Source organism: Phodopus roborovskii, unplaced genomic scaffold (genome assembly GCF_943737965.1).
Source record: "Phodopus roborovskii unplaced genomic scaffold, PHOROB, whole genome shotgun sequence".
NCBI lineage: Eukaryota > Metazoa > Chordata > Mammalia > Rodentia > Cricetidae > Phodopus > Phodopus roborovskii.
The window spans coordinates 24,443,083-24,464,318 of NW_026126514.1; the positions used below are offsets into that span (position 1 = coordinate 24,443,083).

The following is a 21,236-nucleotide window of genomic DNA, read 5'->3' on the forward strand; positions in this document are numbered from 1 at the left end:
ATTATTTTCAGTTCTGTAACTCAGCAGGTCTTGTGTGGTCAGTGTTTAATTCTTTTAGCTATTATTAGAGCTTGGAATGCAAAATTCTTGGCCATATCTAATTGTTGGTACCAAGAAATGATGACTATAATATAATTAGAAACACAATATGCTGTATACACTTGTATCTGAAAACCATAAAAAGAACAAAATTTTAATGATAATTTTATCATGTTGCATCTGTCAGACATATAAATGTAATATATATAGCAGATGGATATGTTATATTATATTTCATATATCCTAAGAACATTTTCTTTTATATACATCATACAAATATAAAATTGAGGGGGGTAGAGAGATGGCCCAGTAGTTTGGAGCACAGGTTGCCCTTTCCAGAAGACCCAGAGGGCACTGCGTGGGAAGGATGCACAGGTAGACATGCTGGCAAAACTCTCATACTAATAAAAATAACTAAACAAGACATATATATATATATGTATATACATATGTGTATATACATATATATATATATGTTTAAATATAGACTCCAAATCTAATGTTGCCTTTTTGTAAATAGTATTTGTTTTCATCTTAGTAATCTTTATTATTTATATATTAGATTAGATGTGAAAATATTTAACCACTTAACATTATGTATTGACAAAATATATCTATTAGCAGTGAATGAGTGTTGAATAGCAGCTTTACCATCTCAATAGCAAGAATAGCCCATCTCAGATGATAAAGTTTATGTAGATTTCAAATGGGAGCAAAACCCAGAAACCATGGAAAAATGTCTCCATATAGAGTCACCATTAATCTTCCTTTATTGCCTCTTACATTTATATTTTAAGTTTTCTCATCAAAAAGGAAAAATGTTTAGAAGTTTCTTTGAACACTTAACAAAATAACCTGATAATGTATCAGATCATCTTTTAAAGGTGAGGAATTAGTTACCTCTCTTCTTGGTGAGACCTAGTAACAGTCCTTTTACCCATCACTTAGAGTGACATAAAAGTTCACAGAGCTAGGGGTTTCCTAGCATGTGCAAAGCCTTGGTTGGGTTCAGTCCCTGCATAAATTGGTGGTGAAGCTGCCTGCTATGATCCTATCATTTGGTTGAGGAAGCAGGAGGAACAGAAGTTCAAGATCATCCACAGATGAGTAGGGAGTGAGGCCAGCCTGGACAAGGAGATTAAGTATTAAGATCCTTGACAAAGCATTGTCATATATTTTAATTGTAACAAAACTTTAATAAAAATCTCCTATTTACTAATTGTACATAAAGGAGTATCATGGAAAAGAAGCTACAATCTAATGAATGTATTTAATGTACATCATTTATGTATTTTAATTTTATATGTATTAAGATATTTTTAAAAATATTTGTATGTGTGTGTGTGTGTGTCTCAGTGTATGTCTGGTACCACTTATGTGCAGGAGTCTGCAGAGCTCAGAAGAGGCATCAGATCCCCTGGAACTGGGGTTACAGATGGTTGTGAGGCACTGTGTGGGTGCCTGGAACTGAACCTGGGTCTTCTGCAGGAGCAGTAAACACTCTCCACTATTTTTATACCACAGCAAGCTCATGCTTGGCTACCTCCATGTATCAAATGTAAAAAAATATATATTTGGATTTTTGTATGTACTCCCTTGTTGAATATATTTAAAAGCATGCATTTTGATTAACTAAGTCTTTTGTTTTGAGACAGGGCCTTGCTATGTAGCCCAGGCTGGCATTGAACTTACTATCCTGCTTTCTACCTTAGCCTCCCTGGTGCTGAGATTATGGTCATGTACAATTATTCCTGGCAAAAAAGATGTAACTACTTAAGAGGCAAAGAATTATTTGTTCATTTTTATGATAGCTGAGCTGTCATAGGTGTTCTTGGAATTCACAACTTCAGTGATCACTATTAAGTCTGCTACAGGCTGTATTGAAAGAAAGGATGTGACTAGGAAATCCACAGATAAATGACAATATGTTGGGAATATTTTTATTATTTTTCCCATGAACATTATGGCTTATTTCCATGTTCTGTCAGGTATTTTAGTGTAGAAATAAACCTCGATTTTCTTGTGTGGTTTTTGACTGCTTATGTTGACCATGTGAGAGCTGGGCATTCCTGATTGGATGGTTTTCTCCCCAGGTAGCTGAGAGGCAGAGTCCTAGGGAGAGGTTGGATAGATGCCTTTGGTCGCATTTGGACATTATATGTATTAAATAGACTTTGTATGTTAGTGAGTTTTTCTCACAGTTGGGTTTGTTTCTTTGAAGGTTTGTCATCTCAGGTGTACAACAGTATGCCACCGGCAAATCTTTATTTAATATTTTTGCCACCATGTGCAACATGTTTGTTTCCGTAGCTCATTGGTTGACAGCCAAGGGCAACATGACAGAATACTGTCTGTTCTGTTTACTCTGGTGTTTTGTGTTATTCCAAGGACAGTATTTGGAATGGAGAAAGAATTGTAAGGAACCTGGGACAATGTTCTGTTTTTCCTAAGTCATATTTGATGCTGACTTCAGTCTGTAACTTGCAGTATTAAAAATTCTTAACCACGTCATCCCTCAAACTCATGTTCGAATACAAATACCAAAACATGTCCCCAAACCAAATGTAAATAAATTTTAGATAGTTCACATCTTCTCGTTAAATGCAAATCAGTTTTGTACATTTGTCAAAAGAACTAGAAGCTCTCACTCAATGGATGTTTCAGAAGCAATGTTTTTGTTTGTAAGTTTTCCAGGGAGAGTGGGATATACAGCTCAATGACAGAACATGTACCTAGCATTCTCAAGGCTCTGTGTCCATCCCCTGTATTATAAAAAGGGCAAACATTTCCCAGGAAAAAGATCATTATATAGCTTACAATCTCAAGAAGAACTCACTATAAAGAACAAGAATGGTCCGGTGTTGATAGCGCGTGCCTTTAATCCGAGCACTCAGGAGGCAGAGGCAGGCAGATCTCTGTGAGTTGGAGGCCAGTGTGGTCTACAGAGTTCCAGGACAGGCTCCAAAGCAATATAGAGAAACCTTGTCCAAAACAAAACAAAACCAAAAAAAAAAAAAAAACAAAAATCCCACAGGAATGGAGAGGAAGCTGGGTATGGTATGGTAGTGTATACTTGTGATTCCTGTACTTGGGAGGTGGAGGCAGAATGATCAGGAGTTGAAGACCATCCCAGGCTATGTAGTGAGTTCCAGACCAGCCTGACTCAAAAACAAAACAATGGGAGCTGGCAGAGATCTACCTGTGGTTTCTTTGGTGACCTGATTTTTCTGAGATTCTCCATTTTGTGAGACTGTGGAGATATGTGTGTGATAGAGACCTAGATTTTCTTTCCTTGGCATTTTAGCTGTTGATGTCCTTATTAATTCCTGGGTGATTCTCATAGTTTTATTTTATTGAAACTTCAACCTGACAATAACATACAATCTTTGGTGGGAACCAATTGTGTATTTGACAGACAATTTTATAGAACAGAGAATAAATCTTTCAGGGCTGGGACTATAGCTAGATGGTGAGTGCTCCTTGCCATGTGCAGGCCCTAGGTTTGATCCCTAGCACAGAAACAAGAGAAAAATATATATTCCAAGAGAAGGGGAGGAGAAAACAAAACAAAGGGAATGGAGAGTTGGCTCAGTGGTTAAGAGCACTGCTTGCTCTTCCGGAGGACCCAGGATCAATTTCTAGCATCCGCATGATGGCTCATAACTGTCTAAACTCTAGGTCGAGGAGATCTGATGCCCTCTTCTGGCTTTCAATGGCAGAAGGTGTGCATGTACTGTGTAGATATTCATGCTGGTTAGCAAATTCCAGGAACTAAGTCACAGTGGCCTTGGTCAGCTTTCTGGGCAGACTGCCTTTCATTTCAATTATTTGGGCTCCATTTCACTTCTTTGCTAGTTTAAGTCTTTCAGTTTTACACTGCCAGGCTTTGTCTCAGGTCTAGAGGATGAAGAAGTAAGCCATCTCGGAAGTTTACCATCTTTATTACCTAGTCATGGATGGCTACCTATCTGCCTGCCTACTTGGGAGTCTGTCCACTTCCAGTCCCTCAGTATCTACTTCCATTGAGTGACTGGTAATGGGGAGGTAAGCACCCAAACTCCTATTAGTTTTGTTACTAGATCCAAGATGGTTTCTCACCACTCAAAGGCCAATATTTAGTCAAGAGTTGACAGGAAGGAAATGGATTCATTCAAGCACCCTGAGGAGCAGAGGAGGAACATCTGCCCTTTCAAAAAGATCATCTTAGAGAACTCTGCACTGTAAATGAGCTCTTAGAGGGAAAGAAGAGGCATGGTGGGGGGCGGGGGTAGTGAACAAGAAGGTTCAGTGCTGGGTTGGGCCTTCCTCATCTTCCTCTCCCACAGCACGAGTCTCTATTCTTTTTTCCTGGCCAGTACATTACAAGCTACCTTAGCCGGTACATTACAAGCTACCTCAATCGCCTAAGGCTAGTTCCTATAAGTCTAAATGTCAGATGGGTAATGTGCCAACATTGTAACAAGATTTAATGGGCGGCACCCATCACACAGTGTCATTAACTCCCAATCATCACTAGTTCCTATAATTCTTTTTTTTTTTTTTTCTTTTTTGAGACAAGGTTTCTTTGTGTAGCTTTGGAACCTGTCCTGGCACTTCTCTGTAGCCAAGGCTGGCCTCAAGCTCACACAGATCTGCTTGCTTCTGCCTCCCAAGTGCTGGGATTAAAGTTGTGAGCCACCACTGCCAGCTAGTTCATATAATGTTTTAGATGAGCATACTACTTTTCTGCACCTTGAACTTCACAGCAGTGTGCATGCGTTGTGTGGTTGATACACAGACTTAACAATAAGGAAGGGTGGTATACATTTGCTGTTACCCAAAGGTTTCTCATTACACTATAAATCCAAAGAAATATTAGCAGTTACCAACTCAGCCAATTACTTGTGGTGTCCCTAGAATTTAGGGCGAAGAAGTCAAAGGGCTACACGGGAAGGGGCAGCTACTGTTACTGTTTGGAGATCATGGGTGGAGTTCCTGGAGAAACTTGTATGACACCAGTGTGTTTTTATAAACAGGGTAATCTGTCCCCCACCTTTCTCCTCATCTTCATTTAATGGAATTTTTGGGGAGCCCCATCAAGGGTGCCACCTGTTGCTAGAAACTGAAAACCCTTCTTGAAGTTTTTAAATCTATATTAATAAGAGAATTTAAGAGTGAAATCAGTAGATGGGAGAGCTGATATGTCCCTCTCTCCCCCAACCCTTGCTTAGACAGCATGGGAGGGCTGGCCCTGGCTGCTTTCCTTGAGAGAGCCTTCTCCTGGGCAATGTGGTAGAACGGGCCCTGGTGGCCTGGCCAAGGAAGAGCCACCCGAGGGTGTACGAGTGGGAGAGCTGGTCCTACCCCTGGCCAGGCAGGGCTGGAGAGCTGGCCCCGATGGTGTGAGGGCGGGGGAGCCAGTCCTGCCCCTCACCTGGGCAAAGCAGGAGAACTGGCCCCCGTGGCACCAGCGGGCATAGGAGAGCAGGTTGGTTGACCAACTCAGCTACTACCCAGGCCCAGATCCAGGGCTTTGAGTTGGCCCACCCCAATGTCTCGTATCTAGGAACTGCTGGAGCACCCCAACCTCTCCTGTATCTAAGGACTGCTGGAGCACCCCAACCTCTCCTGTATCTAAGGACTGCTGGAGCACGTGACAGGCCTGCCCTGCAGAACCAAAGCTGTAGGATCTCCATGACACAGGCCAACAGCAGGAGAGCCAAGAGGAGTCCTGCTGAGCATCCAGTATTGTTAGTGTAGCAGAAGCCAGAGGCCTCGGACCAGACCAGTGACTCATTGCACTGGACATTTGCAAGAAAAGCTGTTTGGGCAAAAGGCAGACTGTGTGACACAGAGTGACACACTGCAGCTTCTACATCAAGATGTTTTTTGTTTTGTTTTGTTTTAATTATTTTTTGGCATGTTTATTTATTTATCTTTTGTTGGGGAGGTTACAAGAGCTGAGGGCAGATATGGAGGGACAGGGAGATGAGTGGTATTGGGGTACTGGCGTGCATGATATGAAATTCACAAAGAATCAATAAAAACTTAAAAAAAAAAAGAATAGCCTCAGGAAAAAACCTGAGGATGGTTTTATTAGAATTTAAAAGAAATATTCCAGGGCAGGCAAAGCTGTAAATCTTAGCAGATGTCCAGAGGAGGAACATGGAGGGAGAAAGAGAGAAAGTCATGCTTTTTGAGTTAGGCATTCAGGTACAACAGTGGAGTTCTGACTCATGGCAGAAGGCAGGGTGGTGGTCTTCATCAGAAGAGCATGAAAGCCCACATTGTCTAGGAAAGCATGTCTAAACTTTACAATATCCAAAAGAAGAAAAAGTTAAACAGGGAGATGTGTTGACCAGGTGGTGGTGGCACACACCTTTAATCCCAGCACTCAGGAGGCAGAGGCAGGCGGATCTCTGAGTTTGAGGACACAGAGAAACCTTGTCTCAAAAACAAAAGAGAGAGGAAGAGAGGGAGGGAGGTACATTTTGGAGTAATTTGGACCTAAGCAGAGCCCTCTGGTATAGTTCCATAAGAAACTATATTGAGAGTAAGGATTTGGGGAAGGGAAAGTACATTATCTCCTTAAAGAGATACTTATTCCTTCCACATTTTTAGCATGATTTAAGGTGAATCAGCCTTCTAGAGGGATGGTCCCCACCAAGTGATTGACAGGTCCAGCTGGGTTGACTCTTATGTCTTGGCTTAGTTTGGAATGTTAGGTCTTAGGATCCCGAGGCCAGAGGTGGATTCTATTCTTTTGACCAGGAGGAAATAGCTCTCCTCTAATGGCCCTCCACAGAGCTCTGATCAATACTATTTGACATTCTTGCCTCTGAGTAGGTAATCTTACAATCATTTAGGAATGGGCTAAAATTGGGGAGTAAGTAACCCATTCCCACCATGAAAGTCTACAGAGCCAATTATGTTCACCAGGAAGGATTACTGTCCGGATTGAAGTTTTGTTGCCACCCTCATTCATTTATATACCTGGTCTGGCTAAATTGTTTGTCAACTGTTGTAAGCTAGTTATCTGGGAAAAGGAACCCCAGGTGAGAAAATGCCTCTCCATTCAGATTGCCTGTAGGCAAATCTATGAGACATTTTCTTTTCCTTTCTTTTATTTATTTATTTTTCTCTCTTTTTGTGTTTTTGGTTTTTTGAGACAGCTCTGTCTGTGTAGCTCTGGCTTTCTGGCTTTCCTGGCTGTCCTGGAACTCAGCGACCCACCTGCCTCTGTCTCCGAGGTTCTGGGATTAAGCATTCCCTTGAGTAATGATTGATGTGGGCTGGCCCAGCCACCCCACTTTGGAGTAGGGTGTGGCAGGTGGAGTAGTGCCGTTCCTGGGCAGGTGGTCCTGAGTTGTATAATAAAGACTGAGCAAGCCATGGGAATCAAGCCAGTAAGCAGTTCCTGCCTCCATGTTTCTGCCCTGACTTCCTCAGTGATAGAGGGTGACCCAAGAGTTCTAAGATGAAATATATCTCCTCCTACCCAGGCTGCTTTTGGTCTTGCTTATCACAGCAGTAGAAGCTGGAACTGAGACAAGCCTCCCTCCAGGCAAGGCACTCATTTAGGAGATAAGAAAACCAGAGCCCCCATTCTGGCATCCCTGCTGGGTAATGAAGGACATTCCTGAAATTCTTGTTTTGGGGGTCTCTGACCCTACACCCTACACTCCAGTTTCTACCTCCTGTTTGTCAGTAAGCCTGTCATACTACTACAGCCTCTCAATGCAGGGGACAAGTGTGCTGAAAAAGCTAAGGGATTAGACACTCATGGCAATAGGAAGAGACAGTGATAGCATCTCACCTGTGTGTTTTCTCTCTTCCATGTCCTGCTGCCCTATCAGGCCAAAGTGGAAGAGAGGATCCAGGAGGTCTTCAGTTCTTACAAGTTTAACCACCTAGTACCCAGGTAAGCTGTGAGTAGGGGCTGGGGGGGCCCAAGGGAACCTTTTATTGTTCCTCTTTGCCTTCATTTAACCAACCACAGAGCATTTCTTCAACCAGCTGGACTAAATCTCTACGTTACTGGAACTGAAAAATAGGCGGTTGTGAGCCGCCTAATGTGGGTGCTGGAAACCAAACTCGGGTCCTCTGGAAGAGAACGGGTGCTCTTAACCAGGTTATCCACGGTAGTTGAGATGCTGTGTGGCTTGAAGCTCTGTCCCACCTTGTTTAACATGTCTCCTGACTTCATCAGACAGTTAAGGAGGCCACAGAGGGAGGCATTCATTCTGTCATTTGCCTTGGAATGCTGGGGTTTGAACTCAAGAGTCTCGCCTGTATATCACACACTCTCAGCCTAGAAATAGCCCTTCAGTGTTCAGGGTGGGCAGCCTTAGGAATTCTGCTTAGTCCTTGGGCCGAGGACATAAAAGCCTTGTGAGACTGGTTCATCGGGAACAGGGTTGATTTCTACAGAGGCCTGTCTGTACTCTCAGGAGAGAGGTACCTGTTGCAGGACCCTGATGGAGACTTGGCCAGACTCTCAGCTAGAAGAGTCTCTTCTTAGCCTGCCAGGCTACATCTCTGTATTACCCACCGCTGAGACCTCAGTCGGAGGAGGAACTAGTCCTTTTGCCACAGCAGGAGCTCAGCAAATGACATTTATGCCAGCCGCTCAGCAGCTAAGAAAATCTATGCCGCTCTCGCTGCCTTCACACAAACCTGCTCCAGCCTCGCTTCCCCAGAAGTGGTTGGACTCGGTGATGGTGAAGGCTGTGAGTGTTTGGGAAGGCTTAGCCATTGTGCCCACAGATGACTCACCCGATGGAGCTCTGAGTCACTGTCTCCTGCCTGGGGCTCTGTGTTCCCACTCAAGGAACCTGTGACATCTGACACTCCTTCTCAGTCCCCATCCTTTGGACTCGTCATTCTAATGAGATGAGGACAGCTGTGGGGTCTGGAAGGGTTGTCTGGGGAGTGGTGAAGGACAGTAAAAGAGACCCCACTCCCAGTTCATAGAACTTCGGTCAGGTGCTGGTGGAAAACAAGTGTTCTTCTTTGGCTTGGAACGGTCTAGAAACAGAATATATCAGGTTCCTGTGTTTGTTTCTGGAATCATAGCTTCCAGTTTTATCTTTTTTTCTTTTTCCTTTCTCTTTTTTCCTGTTTTCAATTTTTTTGTATTTCTTTGTTTCAATTTTTGTCAACAAAAATGAGTGATTCTCTCTCTTTTTGGCTTTTTTTCAAGACAGGGTTTCTGTTAAGCTCTGGTTGTCCTGAAACTCTGTCTACAGACCAGGCTGGCTTTGAACTTAGAGATCCACCTGCCTCTGCCTGGCCATTGCTGGGGCTAAAATCATGTGACACCACCACCCAGCCGAAAATGAGTGTCTTTTAAAAATATTTTATTTACTGGCATTTTATGTGAGTGTTTTGCCTGCATGTAAGTATATACACCATGTGTATGTCTGGGACATGCAGAAGCCAGAAGAGGACGTCAGAGCCTCAGCACTGGAGTTATGATGGATGTAGGCCACCATATCCATATAGATGCTGGAAAGATTACTCAGGTCCTCTGCAACAGCAACCACTGAGCCTTCTCTTTAGCCCACAAAACAAGTCTATTTCTTTCTTTATTATTTTGGCTTTGGTTTTGGTGTTGGATTTCTGTGACAGGGTTTCTCTGTGTAGCCCTTGCTGTCACTCTGTAGATCAAGCTGGCCTCAAACTCACAGAGATCTGCCTGCCTCTGCCTCCCAAGTGCTGGGATTAAAGGCATGCACCACCATTGCTGGCCAAAATGAGTGTCTTAAAGGAAGATAATTAGCATGTTAGTTGATGTAGCGATATTACACATTTGGCTGAATAGCTGAGTATATAAAACAGTGAATCAATGTAAAGCTGAAGCTAAATTCTATAGAATGAGCTTCTGGGGTATAAGGATCAATCTGGGGTGTGGTACAGTATGCAAAGTACTTGCCAGAATGCACCAGGAATTCTGGGTATATTTCAATACCCAGGAACCTTCCCCCCCCAGGAATAAATCTGAAAATCTATCAAAGTTTTAAATTATCATTACAATTTAAACCTTTTAGTAGCCTAGTCTTGGCTAGGAAGTATAGTGAAACAGTAGAATATTTGTCTAGCATGTATGAGGCCCAGAGCTGCACCACAAAACAAAATGAAACAACCCCCAATTAACAACAAACCAAAGAAACAAAATCACGTTTAAGAGTCTGACACCATGATTCAGGGACGGACCTCATGGCTCGCCACTGTGCATACCCGGATGTTGGCAGTGAACCCAGGTGACATAGCCTGCTCGTGTTTCTAAGGTCATGATGTTGAGCGGATGTGACACACTGTCAGGACCACTGTCTGTGCACAGGTTCTGGAATGCCTGCGATGTGCTGAGGCCCACATTTGCTATTCATCCTGCTAGAGCCAAAGCCAGGAAACAGATGTGGCAGAAGTTCAAAGCTGACACTGAATGCTGCTGAGCTCTACAATTAACCTTCTTCCCAGAAATGACTTTACTGTCAGGAGTGGTGGTATATGTCTGTCATCCAAGCAGTTTAGAGGGGGTGGGGGTGGGGATCAGGACTTCACAGTTTTCTGCAGTTCAAGACTAAGACTGGCCTAAATTACAGGAGACTTTTTCTTAAAAAAAAAAAAAAAAAAAAAAAAAAAAAAAAAAAAAAAGATTTATTGCTCTTTATGACTGAAGTGTACACTTTCCTGGAGTGAGGTGGTCAGTACTAAGAAGCCTTCTTTTTCTCCTATTTTTATGATGTTAGGGGTTGAATTTAGTACCCTCCCTGCCTACTAGGTGCCCCACCAATGCCCTGTACTGCCGTTAAAATTGGGTCATGTTCAGTGGTGAGCCATCTCACTGGCTACTTCTAATACTTTTGTCAGCAAATGACAAATTACCCTCCCCCAAAGATGCTCAGGGCCACTCTCACAAGGTATTTAGACTTCCCTCCAGTAAACAGAGATGTGGTTTCCCAGTCTCTCTTTTTCATCTCTTCTCTCGGGTGGGGGCTGGAAAATCATCTGGGAACATTTTGCCCATTAAACCTGTTTGTGTGTGTGTGTGTGTGTGTGTGGTTTAATATTTCAGTTTGATTTGGTCTGATTTGGTGCATCGGTGGAGAGGCTTATCAGAGTGCACAAACTTTTCATCAGGTACTCTGTAAGGCTTGGAAAGTGGCCCTGAACAAGATGGGCCATGTCCTGCTTCAGCTGAGCTGGCTGTCTCTTGAGGGTATGAACATAACCACCAGTTATCAGTGGATGCCTGAGAGTCCAGGACACATATAACTCAGATGGGGGTCACCTTTCAGAGAAAGTAACAGTTACGCTGAGACCTAAGATGACCCATGGGATGAGTGAGTTGGCTAGCTTAGAAGTGTCTAGAATGTTCTAGACAGAAGGGACAACATGTTCAAAGTCCTGAGGCTGCAGGAAGCAGAGCTCAGTGATGTTGTGGGGGTGAGGTTGGAAGGAGAGGAAGCCAAGGGGGCTTACCCCAGAAGTACAGTCTGTATCTGTAGCTGGTCCTCTGGAGTGTCCTGGAGTCCCCCCCACCCCCCACCCCACCCCCGCTTGTCATGTGAGTGCCTTGTCCGTTGGTGCTCTGAACCCTTGTGCCATCCCTGTCCTCCCTCCCACCCCAGCCTCTGATTTCTTTTCCACCTGCTTGGCTTTGAGGCTGAACTCTTGGGGGTGGGAGGACCCTTGGCTCTTAACTTCCTACACAGAGAATGAAAGGGGAACGCTGGGGCTGTGAGTCAGCTTGGGCTGTGGTAACCAAGTGAAGACTGAGTGTTCTGAGACCAGGAACTTATTTTCTCACAGTTCAAGAGGTTGGACCAAGGTCAAGATGCTAGCAGGCTTGGTTTCTCCTAAGGCCTGTCTCCAGGATTTGCAGTTGGCTGCCTGGCTGTGTCCTCACATGGCCTTTCGTTTGTGCTCAGACTCCCCAGGTTCTTCCCTCCACCCCCAGCCCCTTGTGCATGCTGGGCAAGCACTCCACACTGGGGTACACTCCTAGCGTTCTTCCTCTTACTAAAACACCTGTGATACTGGGTGGGGCTCCACCCTTAGGATCTCATTCAACCTTAAATTCTTCCTTAAAAGTCTTACTTTAAACTTTAAGCACAAGTCACACCACCGGTTAAGATTTCAACATTAATTGGGAGGGGGCAGGAAGGCCACAATTTAGCTCCTAACCGTAGCCTTTAAGTATAATTTCTGACTGACCAAAATAAACTGGACACTTCAACTTAGCAATATGTTTATATGCTTATAATTAAATGGATGAGAATGAAAGAAGTTGGCTTAGGGACATGGTTACTGGAAATACTCCCTCCCTGCATCCCCTTACCCTCCCATGCCCACCCCAACATATGTAGCTGAAGTTTCCCTTCAGACAGAACCAGCTGGAAAACCTTAACAACCCCTTTCTCAGCAGGACTCCCGGGGCCTGGCTGTCTGTGGGGAGGCTCAGGAGCTTCTTAGGAGGGGCTTATCTTTGAGCTATCTCTTTCTCTAGGCACCAATCTGAGGTAGATGAGGAGTTGATAGAGGTTTCCCTCCATTAGCTAGCTGTTCCTGCAAAGTAGGGGTATAGACAGTTTACCAACCACTTCCAACAAGCTTGTTGGAAGTTTGTTGCCCTTTGGAGGACAAAATCTTCAGCCTCAGAACTCTTTGGTTTTTTTAATGACCCAAAAGCCCCTTGTCACATAAAAAGATTGTTCAAAAGACAAGGAGTTTCAGTATTTGAAGACATTTCTTTTACATTTTTTTATGGTGTGTGCGTGTGTGTGTGTGTGTGTGTGTGTGTGTGTGTGTGTGTGTGTGCACGCGCGCAAGGGGCACATGCATGTATGGGTGTTTGGAGGTCAGAGGACAGTTTGCAGGAGACAGTTTTGTTCTCCCATGTGGGGTCCAGGGATTGAACTCAGGTCATCAGACCATGGTGGCAAGTGCTCTTACTTGCTGAGCTGGCTCATTTCTGTATGTTTGAAGGATTTGTTTAATTGTTTAACTCACTAAAAATGCCATGTATGATGGCACATGCCTTTAATCCCAGCACTCAGGAGGTAGAGGCAGATAGATCTCTGAGTCTAGGTTAGTCTGGTCTACACAGAGAAATCGTGTCTCAAAAAGCCAAAACCAACAAACCAACCAAACAACCAACCAACCAAACAAACAAAACACATCCAAAAAACCCCAGCCAAAGCCTGGCTTGTGGTACATGCATGTAGCCCTAGTACTTGTGGGGGTGAGGCATGAAGACCTTCAGTTCAAAGCCAACCTGGACTACTTAGGTTAGACTTGTTCAGTTAGTAGTCCAAATACCATACTTAATTTTACCTGACTTGATTTCTTAGTCTCCATTAATGATCTTATTCGTTCTTGTCATAGCCATGCTAGCCCAAGTTTCCATCCTATTCAGGCTGTGCCAGGACATATGAGCTGTTTCAGAAATCTGCTTAGCATTTCCCCTCCCTCCTGCTTAGTCTGCTCTCCCCCTCATCCACCCCACTGCTGTCTCCTAAACAGTCCTAGCAAGGAAGCCAGGCGATAGCACACAGGCACAACATAAACCCTCAGGCTCAGGCAGAAGGATTTTGAGTTTGAGACCAACCTGGTTACACAGTGAATCTCTGTCTTTAAAAAAAAAAAAAATTACCAAGAATCCACCCAAAAATGTCAGCTGACTGGCTTCACTAAAATGTTTATAGTATGTTTATAGTTTTTGGCTTTCAATCCTTTCATCTCATGTAGATTCCCTAATGCCCTTGCTACAGCAGCCAGGCTTTAGCTCCTAGGATATGCATTCCTCATTCCCAAGAAATCAGGGGCTGGCACCCCACATAGTTTCCTCTGTCTGCTCTTCTCCACTTCAGAGTCCTAGATTTGGCTGGTTTCATACATCCACTTATCGCATCATTTCTGTCTCTGAGGATGTAGAATTCTTCCTTATTGGAGGGTCACGTCTCCTGCTGCCTAAACTACTTTAGTAACTACCTTTAAATTCTTTTACTCGCTTATTGTTGTTATTGTTATTGTTGTTGTTGTTGTTATTATTATTGTTATTGTTATTATTATTATTAGTGTGGGTGTGGGTGTGGGTGTGGTATGGGCAGGCCCATGTGGAGGTCAGAGGACTACTGTGGAACTGGTTCCCTCCTGCCCTTACACAGGATTCAGGGATCAAACTCAGGTCCTTAGGGTAGGATAGAAAGTGTTCCCTCCCCCTTTTTAAAAGTTTAAATAAAAAACAATCTTATTTCACATACTGATCCCAGTTCCTTCTCCCTCCTGTCCTCCCATGCTCTTCCACCCACCCCATCTCACCCCCCCCCATCCACTCCCCAGGAAGAGTGAGGCTATCCCATAGGAATCATCAAAGTGCTTTAATAGCCTTGGAAGTCTGGAACTCTCTGGCCTTGGACTGGCCTCCTGAATGCTGGGATTATAGGTACACATCACCATGTCCAGCTTGGTTTCTTTTTAGAAAAAACAATGTTTAGTGAAATACAGTTACATAAGTCATTGAGTTGAAATGTATAATTCATTGGTTTTAGTGTAGTCACAGTTATGTAACCTTCACCAGGGCTAATTTTTGAATATTTTATTGCCCTTAGCCTCTGTCCTCAGCTCCTTCATTTTCCTGAACCCTAGGCAGCCAATTAATCTGTTTTCTGTCTCTCAGGTCTTTCCCTTTGTGGGCGTTTATCATATAACATGCAATATTTTGTAAGTGGCTTCATTTGCTTAGCATGTTTTCAGGGCCATCCTTATTTCAGTGGCCCCCATTTGCTCTTAGGTTTTGCTTGTTTTGTTTTAGAGACAAATTCTCAGGATGGCCTGGGACTCACTATGTAGACTGAGCTGGCTTTGAACTAATAACAGCTCTCTTGCCTCTGCTTTCTGAATAATGGGTTTATGGACATGGGCTCCTATGCCCAGCTTTGTTTCCAGGATTTTTTTTTTCTTTTGTTTTGAAACAGGGCCTTACTTTGTGGCCCTGGCTGGCCTGTAACTTGCTATGTAGACCTGACATCTGGAACTCACAGAGATCTGCCTGTCTTTGCCTCCTGAGGAGGGGTCAAAGGTGTATGCCACCACACCCAGGGTTAATGATTCTGGAGGCTGGGAGCTGAGTAGCATGGCAGCATCTGATCGACTTCTGTGAGGGCCTTTGCTCTGTTTCAGCCCAGGGCAGAAAGCAAAAGGCAAGTAGCTGCCTGGGGAAGAGGTAGAGTGAGGCTTAGCTTCATAGAATAACAACTGATGCTTGAAAACAACCTACTCAGTTGAGAAAAGCGCTAACAACCCCTCAGTGAGTTAATGAATAGCCCATCTTAATGCTCAAAGACCCCGCCATCTCCTGATGCCATTATGGATTTTTTTCTGAGAATGGTCTTTTATGTAGGCTGGCTTTGAGCTTGTGGCCCTCCTTCCCTCTGAGTGCTGGGATAGGTGGATGGCACCGCCATTTTCTTTCTTACCTTCTTCTTTTTTTTTTTTTTAAAAAAAGATATTATTTCTATTCCTGCATTGGAAGATTTTTCTGAGGTAGAGACCACATTAGTGATCATATTCTGAGCAAAGAACAGTGGGAGTTCTGGAAACAATTGTTGAATTGACTACCTAGAAGAGAATGGTTCTCTTTCCCGTTATTTCCATAGTCAGCAGGCTTGGCGAACGTCTCCATAAAGGCCATTTTCCAACACTAAGCAAGAAGTCCCGCCTCTCTCTTTGCCCTCCCAGGTGGCCATGGGCAGCACATTCCATCTTAAAGCCAGTATTGCTGATCCCAGTGCCAGGGGTGTGAATGGCCGTGGAATACAGAAAGTAGCCTCTGGCCATGGCTGTGGGTCAGCATGTGGGAGGTGGAATTTTGGGACAGATGGACAGCCAAGGAAGGGGTGGGCAGGGAACAAAGTACAGTGGTCCTAGAAGAAATGACTGCGGTTGACCAAGTCAGGGAAGCAGCAAGGTTCTGAGTTAGATTGCTCACAGCAATCCCAGTCCTGGGCAGTCCCAGGATAACCTGTTCCTGGGTCCCGGGGGGAGCTTTCTGGATAGACTGTCACTACCTAGCAGTGTGTGTTCAGTGCAGGGCAGTCACCTCCTTCACAAGGTTAACATCTTCCAGGACAGTGTGTAGGCACAGCAGGGAACTCAGATGTGTGCCTCTTTTCCCTGGTACATACTGAAGTTACCAGGGATCCCATTTAGTGTGTGTGTGTGTGTGTGTGTGTGTGTGTGTGTGTGAGTGTGAGTGTGTGTGTGTGTGAGTGTGAGTGTGTGTGTGAGTGTGTGTGTGAGTGTGTGTGTGTGTGTGTGTGTGTGTGTGTGTGTGTGTAGTGGGAGCATGAGCTTACAGGTTCTTTGTCTTTCCAGGCTCATTTTGCAGAGGGAGAAGCATTTCCATTATCTGAAAAGAGGCCTTCGACAACTGACAGATGCCTATGAGGTAAACATGTTGCCAGGGAACGTTCTGTCAAGCACTGGGCATGCTCCTATTTGAACACAAAAATAGCTGTTGGTTTTCACCTGTTGCAGACGCATCTCTCGTACCACGTAGCTCTGGCGGCAAACAGGCTGCTGTTTCAGAGCTGGGACTTCACTTGAAAGGGGCTAAATAAGGTCTCCCTGCTCCTTGTTGGCCCCTAGAGCTGGTGGGACCCTGGATGGTCTGGGGCTCCCCACCATTTGATCATAGCATGCTTTATGGTGACTTCCTGGACATCTAAATTAAGGCAGGTGCCTTGTCGTCCCCACACCCCACACAACTGGCTATGGGACCAGTACTTGGATCCCAGGAGACACTAAACACAGATTCTCAGAGCCAGGAGATTCATGGGAGAACTGTGGTGGGGTAGAAAGGGCTATGGCCAGCAGTCCTGTCTCCCTGCCTCCCTTCACAAAGGGGAGCTCTGCCTTGAATTGGCTTTTATTTCAGAGTTCTGTATTTGATTTTTTTAAAGGATTATGTATTTATGTATATGGGGTTTTGCCTGCATGTTTTCACCTGCACACCAGAAGAGGGCATCTGTTCCCATGGGACTACAGTCATAGATGGTTGTGAGCCACCCTGTGAGAACTGAGAACTGAACTCAGGACCTCTAGTAGAACAGCCAGTGCTCTTAAGCACTGAGCCACCTCTCCAGCCCCTATATTTGATTTTTGTGTGTGTGTGTGTGGAGGGGTTTTCCAAGTCTCATGGGCAACCTGAGTAACACAGTCTACACCCCACCTGCCCTGTCCAGCATGGGGTGGGTACTCAGCAGCCACGTCTGACTTGAATTAGGATCAAGGTCTGTCCACACACATTACCTTCAGAAGCTTTTGCCCGGTCTCCACCCACACTCAGCCTCCTCCAGGTCCTCAATGCTATTCCCGCTCACAGCAGCACTTAACACGTGTGTGTGTGTGTGTGTGTGTGTGTGTGTGTGTGTGTATGTGTTCACATGTTCCCCTTGTTCTAGAAAGACATGGGGCAGCTTACGCATATGTGTCTACTGCCTCCTTCTCTAGTACAGTCACATTGATATTCTACATGCTGAGCATCCCGAGACTCAGAATCAGTTTTCCATTATGACCATGCCCATAACGTATGTAATGCTTGGCACAAGTAGATACCAAATATTGCTGAATCTGTAAATGAATGAATTTAAGATTATGTGTTTCCTTGGGTCTGCACTAGGACAACAGCAGTTTTTAACTTCCCTGTGTGTAAGTTTTCTGCTCAGACTTGCTTGGACATCTGCAGGGAAGGGACCGGCTGGGTTTGAGACTTGTTTCCTATTGTTGTTTTGTCACAGACAGACTTTTCATCTCCTGGCTAAGGCCACAAAGCAAAGCATCTTTCATTTACTGATTGCTGTCCAAGCAAGGGTACCTCCTCCTCTTGCTAGGCTTCAGGGGCTAAGACAGACGTAGCCTTGTCCACAAGATCTTGGAGCGACTGAATAAAGGGTGTGCTTTCTCCTTGTCCACAGTGTCTAGATGCCAGCCGCCCCTGGCTCTGCTACTGGATCCTGCACAGCTTGGAACTCCTAGATGAGCCCATCCCCCAGTTAGTGGCTTCAGAGTAAGTCTGGTTTTGGGGAACCTGGGGTGTCCTCTCCAATCACATCTTGGATTTGAAATTCTTTTTGTTCCTCTTTTATTTGTTGTAAATGGGGAGGAAAGGGTGTCACAAAGAAACACTTGCCCTTCCCTTGACCTCCAGCAACTTCCAGGAACTCCTCCACTCCAAAGCCTGTTGTGAGCTGGTGGGTAGAAGGACTCTTTGAACTTCCAGAGAAGTTCTGTTCCCCGTCCCCCCCCCCCCCCGTGGCCCTTTCTCTCCCTCTCCCCCTCCCCCTCTTTCTCTCTCCTTTTTCTTTTCTTTTAAGGCAGTGTTTCTTTGTAGACCTGGCTGTCGTAGAACTTGCTATGTAGACCAAGCTGGCCTTGAACTCACAGTGATCCACCTGCCTCTACCTCCCATGTATTCTTGCTGCCATCTGTAAGAGTCTTCACCATCATCTCTGACAGTCGTGATAAAATGTGTGTTTCAGAGCTGTTATGGAAAGCATTCACCACTGTGTGAATCAGAATATTCTTGCCTTCCTTGAATACCTCCATGGCGGTATAGTGCTTGGGGACAGACCAGCTCTCCACAGGACTGGAGGGTTACTGCTGTAGTGTACCAGTGCCATGACTCACATTTTTAATAGACCTCTGATTGATGACTAGACATGTAAACAACTTAGATGTGTCCCAAGCTGCTGGTGCAGATGGCTCTTGTGAAGTGTATCTTAAGGGAAAAAAAAAAAAAAAACCCCAAAACTGATCATGCCTCCAACCTTGGAAATACCTGAGATAGGAAAGGATGGCCAAGATTGAACCTAAGGGTTTACTGGGAGCGTGTCCTTTTGGCTTGTGTGCCTCTGCTCCCTTGTACTCCCAAGGGTGAGGAGTTTGGGACCCAAGGACCCAAGGCAGGTTTGTTTTCCCACAGCAGAAGATGGCAGCTGAGCCAAGATTGGTGGAGGCTTGCTAGAGCCCTCCCTAGTCCCAGAGCCCCTGCCTCGGTCACATTGTCAGGTCAGAAGAACAGAACCCCACATTGTCTCATTCATTCTCTTTAACAATAACCTCTCATTCTTGCCTTCCTGGGAAGGGTGTCTTGTGATGAATGTGGATGGAGAAGATAATAAAGAATCAAGCCATTAACCCTTAGAATTTGTATTTCTGAGGCGGAGGGAAAATATGCATTGTTTTTATAATCCAAATATTGCAACAAGCCTTCTTGCTTCCAGCCCTGGAAGTGGAGTTGGACATGGTTTCTGCAGTAGCAGGAATTTAACTGTCAAAATAAAGGCGCATGTGTTTTTGAAATACCAGTTGGGGGTTGAGAGTAATTTGGGAAGCCCCCCCCCCCAACCCAACACCCACACTGTCAGGATGTACGCTAGAATAGGAAAGAAAGATGCGTATGAGAGACGGGAGGATTCAGGGAGAGATTCGTGGAGGTCTGAGAGAGGAGGTCACAGAGCCTGCGAAGTGCAGAGACCAGGCGGGGCTCCTGCAGTGAACAGCTCAAACCATCAGCTTTTGTTTTTGTTTTTGTTTTTTAGGTTATATAGATGGTCCTTTTTTCAGTGTCTTATGTGAGGAAGTCAGTGTCACAGCTGCTTTTGTGGCAATGCCACCAGATAGGAAGAGAGGTGTGTGTGGGATGGCTTAGCAGGCACCTGCCTCGATGTGTGATGACCTGAGTCTGACCTGGGACACCCATGGTGGGAAGAGGGAGACATATGGGAAGAGGGGCCCCTTTAAAGGGCTTTTCATAGTGAGCAGCATCAGTAGTGAGAGATGCTTTAAAATTCACTTGAAGTTTAGGTGGATCAATTGCATGGTAGTACATGAAATATTCAGCCATTTAAAGATTTTTATATTTGTGTATATTTGCATACAAGAATGTGTATGTAAAGGGATATGATGTGAAAACACATGGTTAAAAACATCAACCATTATAGAGCATAGATAGATGGGAAGCCAGGTGTAGTGGGGCACACTCAGAAGGATGAGGTAGGAGGATTATCTAGAGTCAGGCCAGCAAGACCTCTTATAAACACAGACAGAAAAGGGCTGTGGCTTTACTACGGTGGTGCAGAGCTTGCCTAGAATGGCAGAGGCCTTGGGTTTGATCCCTTACAGTGCAACCTATCCCCATATCAAAAGGAAAAAAAACAAAAACAAAAATAAACCAAACAAAAAATAATGATGATTATGTACAGAAAAACAAAACAAAAACTCAGGTTACATGTACATGTGCTACAGTTCAGTCTGGATAGTGAGACTGAAAGTGGTTATAATATTTTAGCTGGGCACCCCTTTAATCCCAACACTCCAGAGGCAGAAACAGAGGCAGGTGGATATCTCTGAGTTCCAGGCCTATGCAGTGAGGTCTGGGACAACCAGAGTTACATAGTAAGACCTTGCCTCAAAAAACAAACAAAAAAAGTGATTACAAATTTTTCAACTCTAAGCTTATTTGGGTTTCCTACAGTATATCTTTATTATTGTATTATTAAAAGAATGTTTTAGCCAGGTGCTTTTAATACCAGCACTTGGGGAGGCAGAGGCAGGCATATCGCTGTGAATCTTGAAGCCAGCCTGGACTATATAGGGAGTTCCAGGCTAGTTAGGGCTACATAGTGAGACCCTGTCATCCCCTCCCTGCCAAAATGGATATTTTGAAAATAAAGAGCCAATTTGTCTCAATTTTGAGAATCACTTTAATAATTAATGGCTAAGAGTTTGTTTCACAACTGCCTTAAAAGCATTTATTCATGGTTCTTTTGAGCATTGATTTAATAAACCTTACTTTTGTTTTTTAATTCATTTCTGGTTTTAGAGACAGATCTTACTTTGTAGACAGAAACTCACTCTGCAGCCCAGGCTGGCCTTGAACTCATGGCAGCTTCTTGCTTCAGTCTCTTGAGTGCTGGGACTTCAGACATAAGCCACCACACTAAGTCCAGTTTTTCATTTCCAGTACTAGGGAGTGAATCTAGGGCCTTGTGCATGCTGGTAAGTGTCCCATTGTTAGGCTGTATCCCCTAGCTTGATTGTGTGTGTGTGTGTGTGTGTGTGTGTGTGTGTGTGTGTGTGTGTGAAATATATGCACATGTGTGCACATTCCCAAGCACAGGTCTCATGCTCGCACAGCAAGTCTCTTACGC

At 44.5% G+C, this 21,236-nt stretch overlaps 1 protein-coding gene and 1 pseudogene across 1 annotated transcript in view; one reads left to right on the forward strand and one right to left on the reverse strand.

Annotated features, from left to right (window-relative positions):
- Positions 1 to 21,236, forward strand: part of Fntb (farnesyltransferase, CAAX box, beta) — a 77,329-nt gene that overhangs the window by 14,327 nt on the left and 41,766 nt on the right. The window contains exons 2-4 of the mRNA XM_051196033.1: positions 7,875 to 7,939; positions 16,399 to 16,471; positions 18,000 to 18,091. Of these exons, the coding sequence (XP_051051990.1) occupies positions 7,875 to 7,939; positions 16,399 to 16,471; positions 18,000 to 18,091 (230 nt within the window). The remainder of the gene's footprint in view (positions 1 to 7,874; positions 7,940 to 16,398; positions 16,472 to 17,999; positions 18,092 to 21,236) is intronic.
- Positions 4,469 to 4,565, reverse strand: LOC127230824 (uncharacterized; annotated as a pseudogene).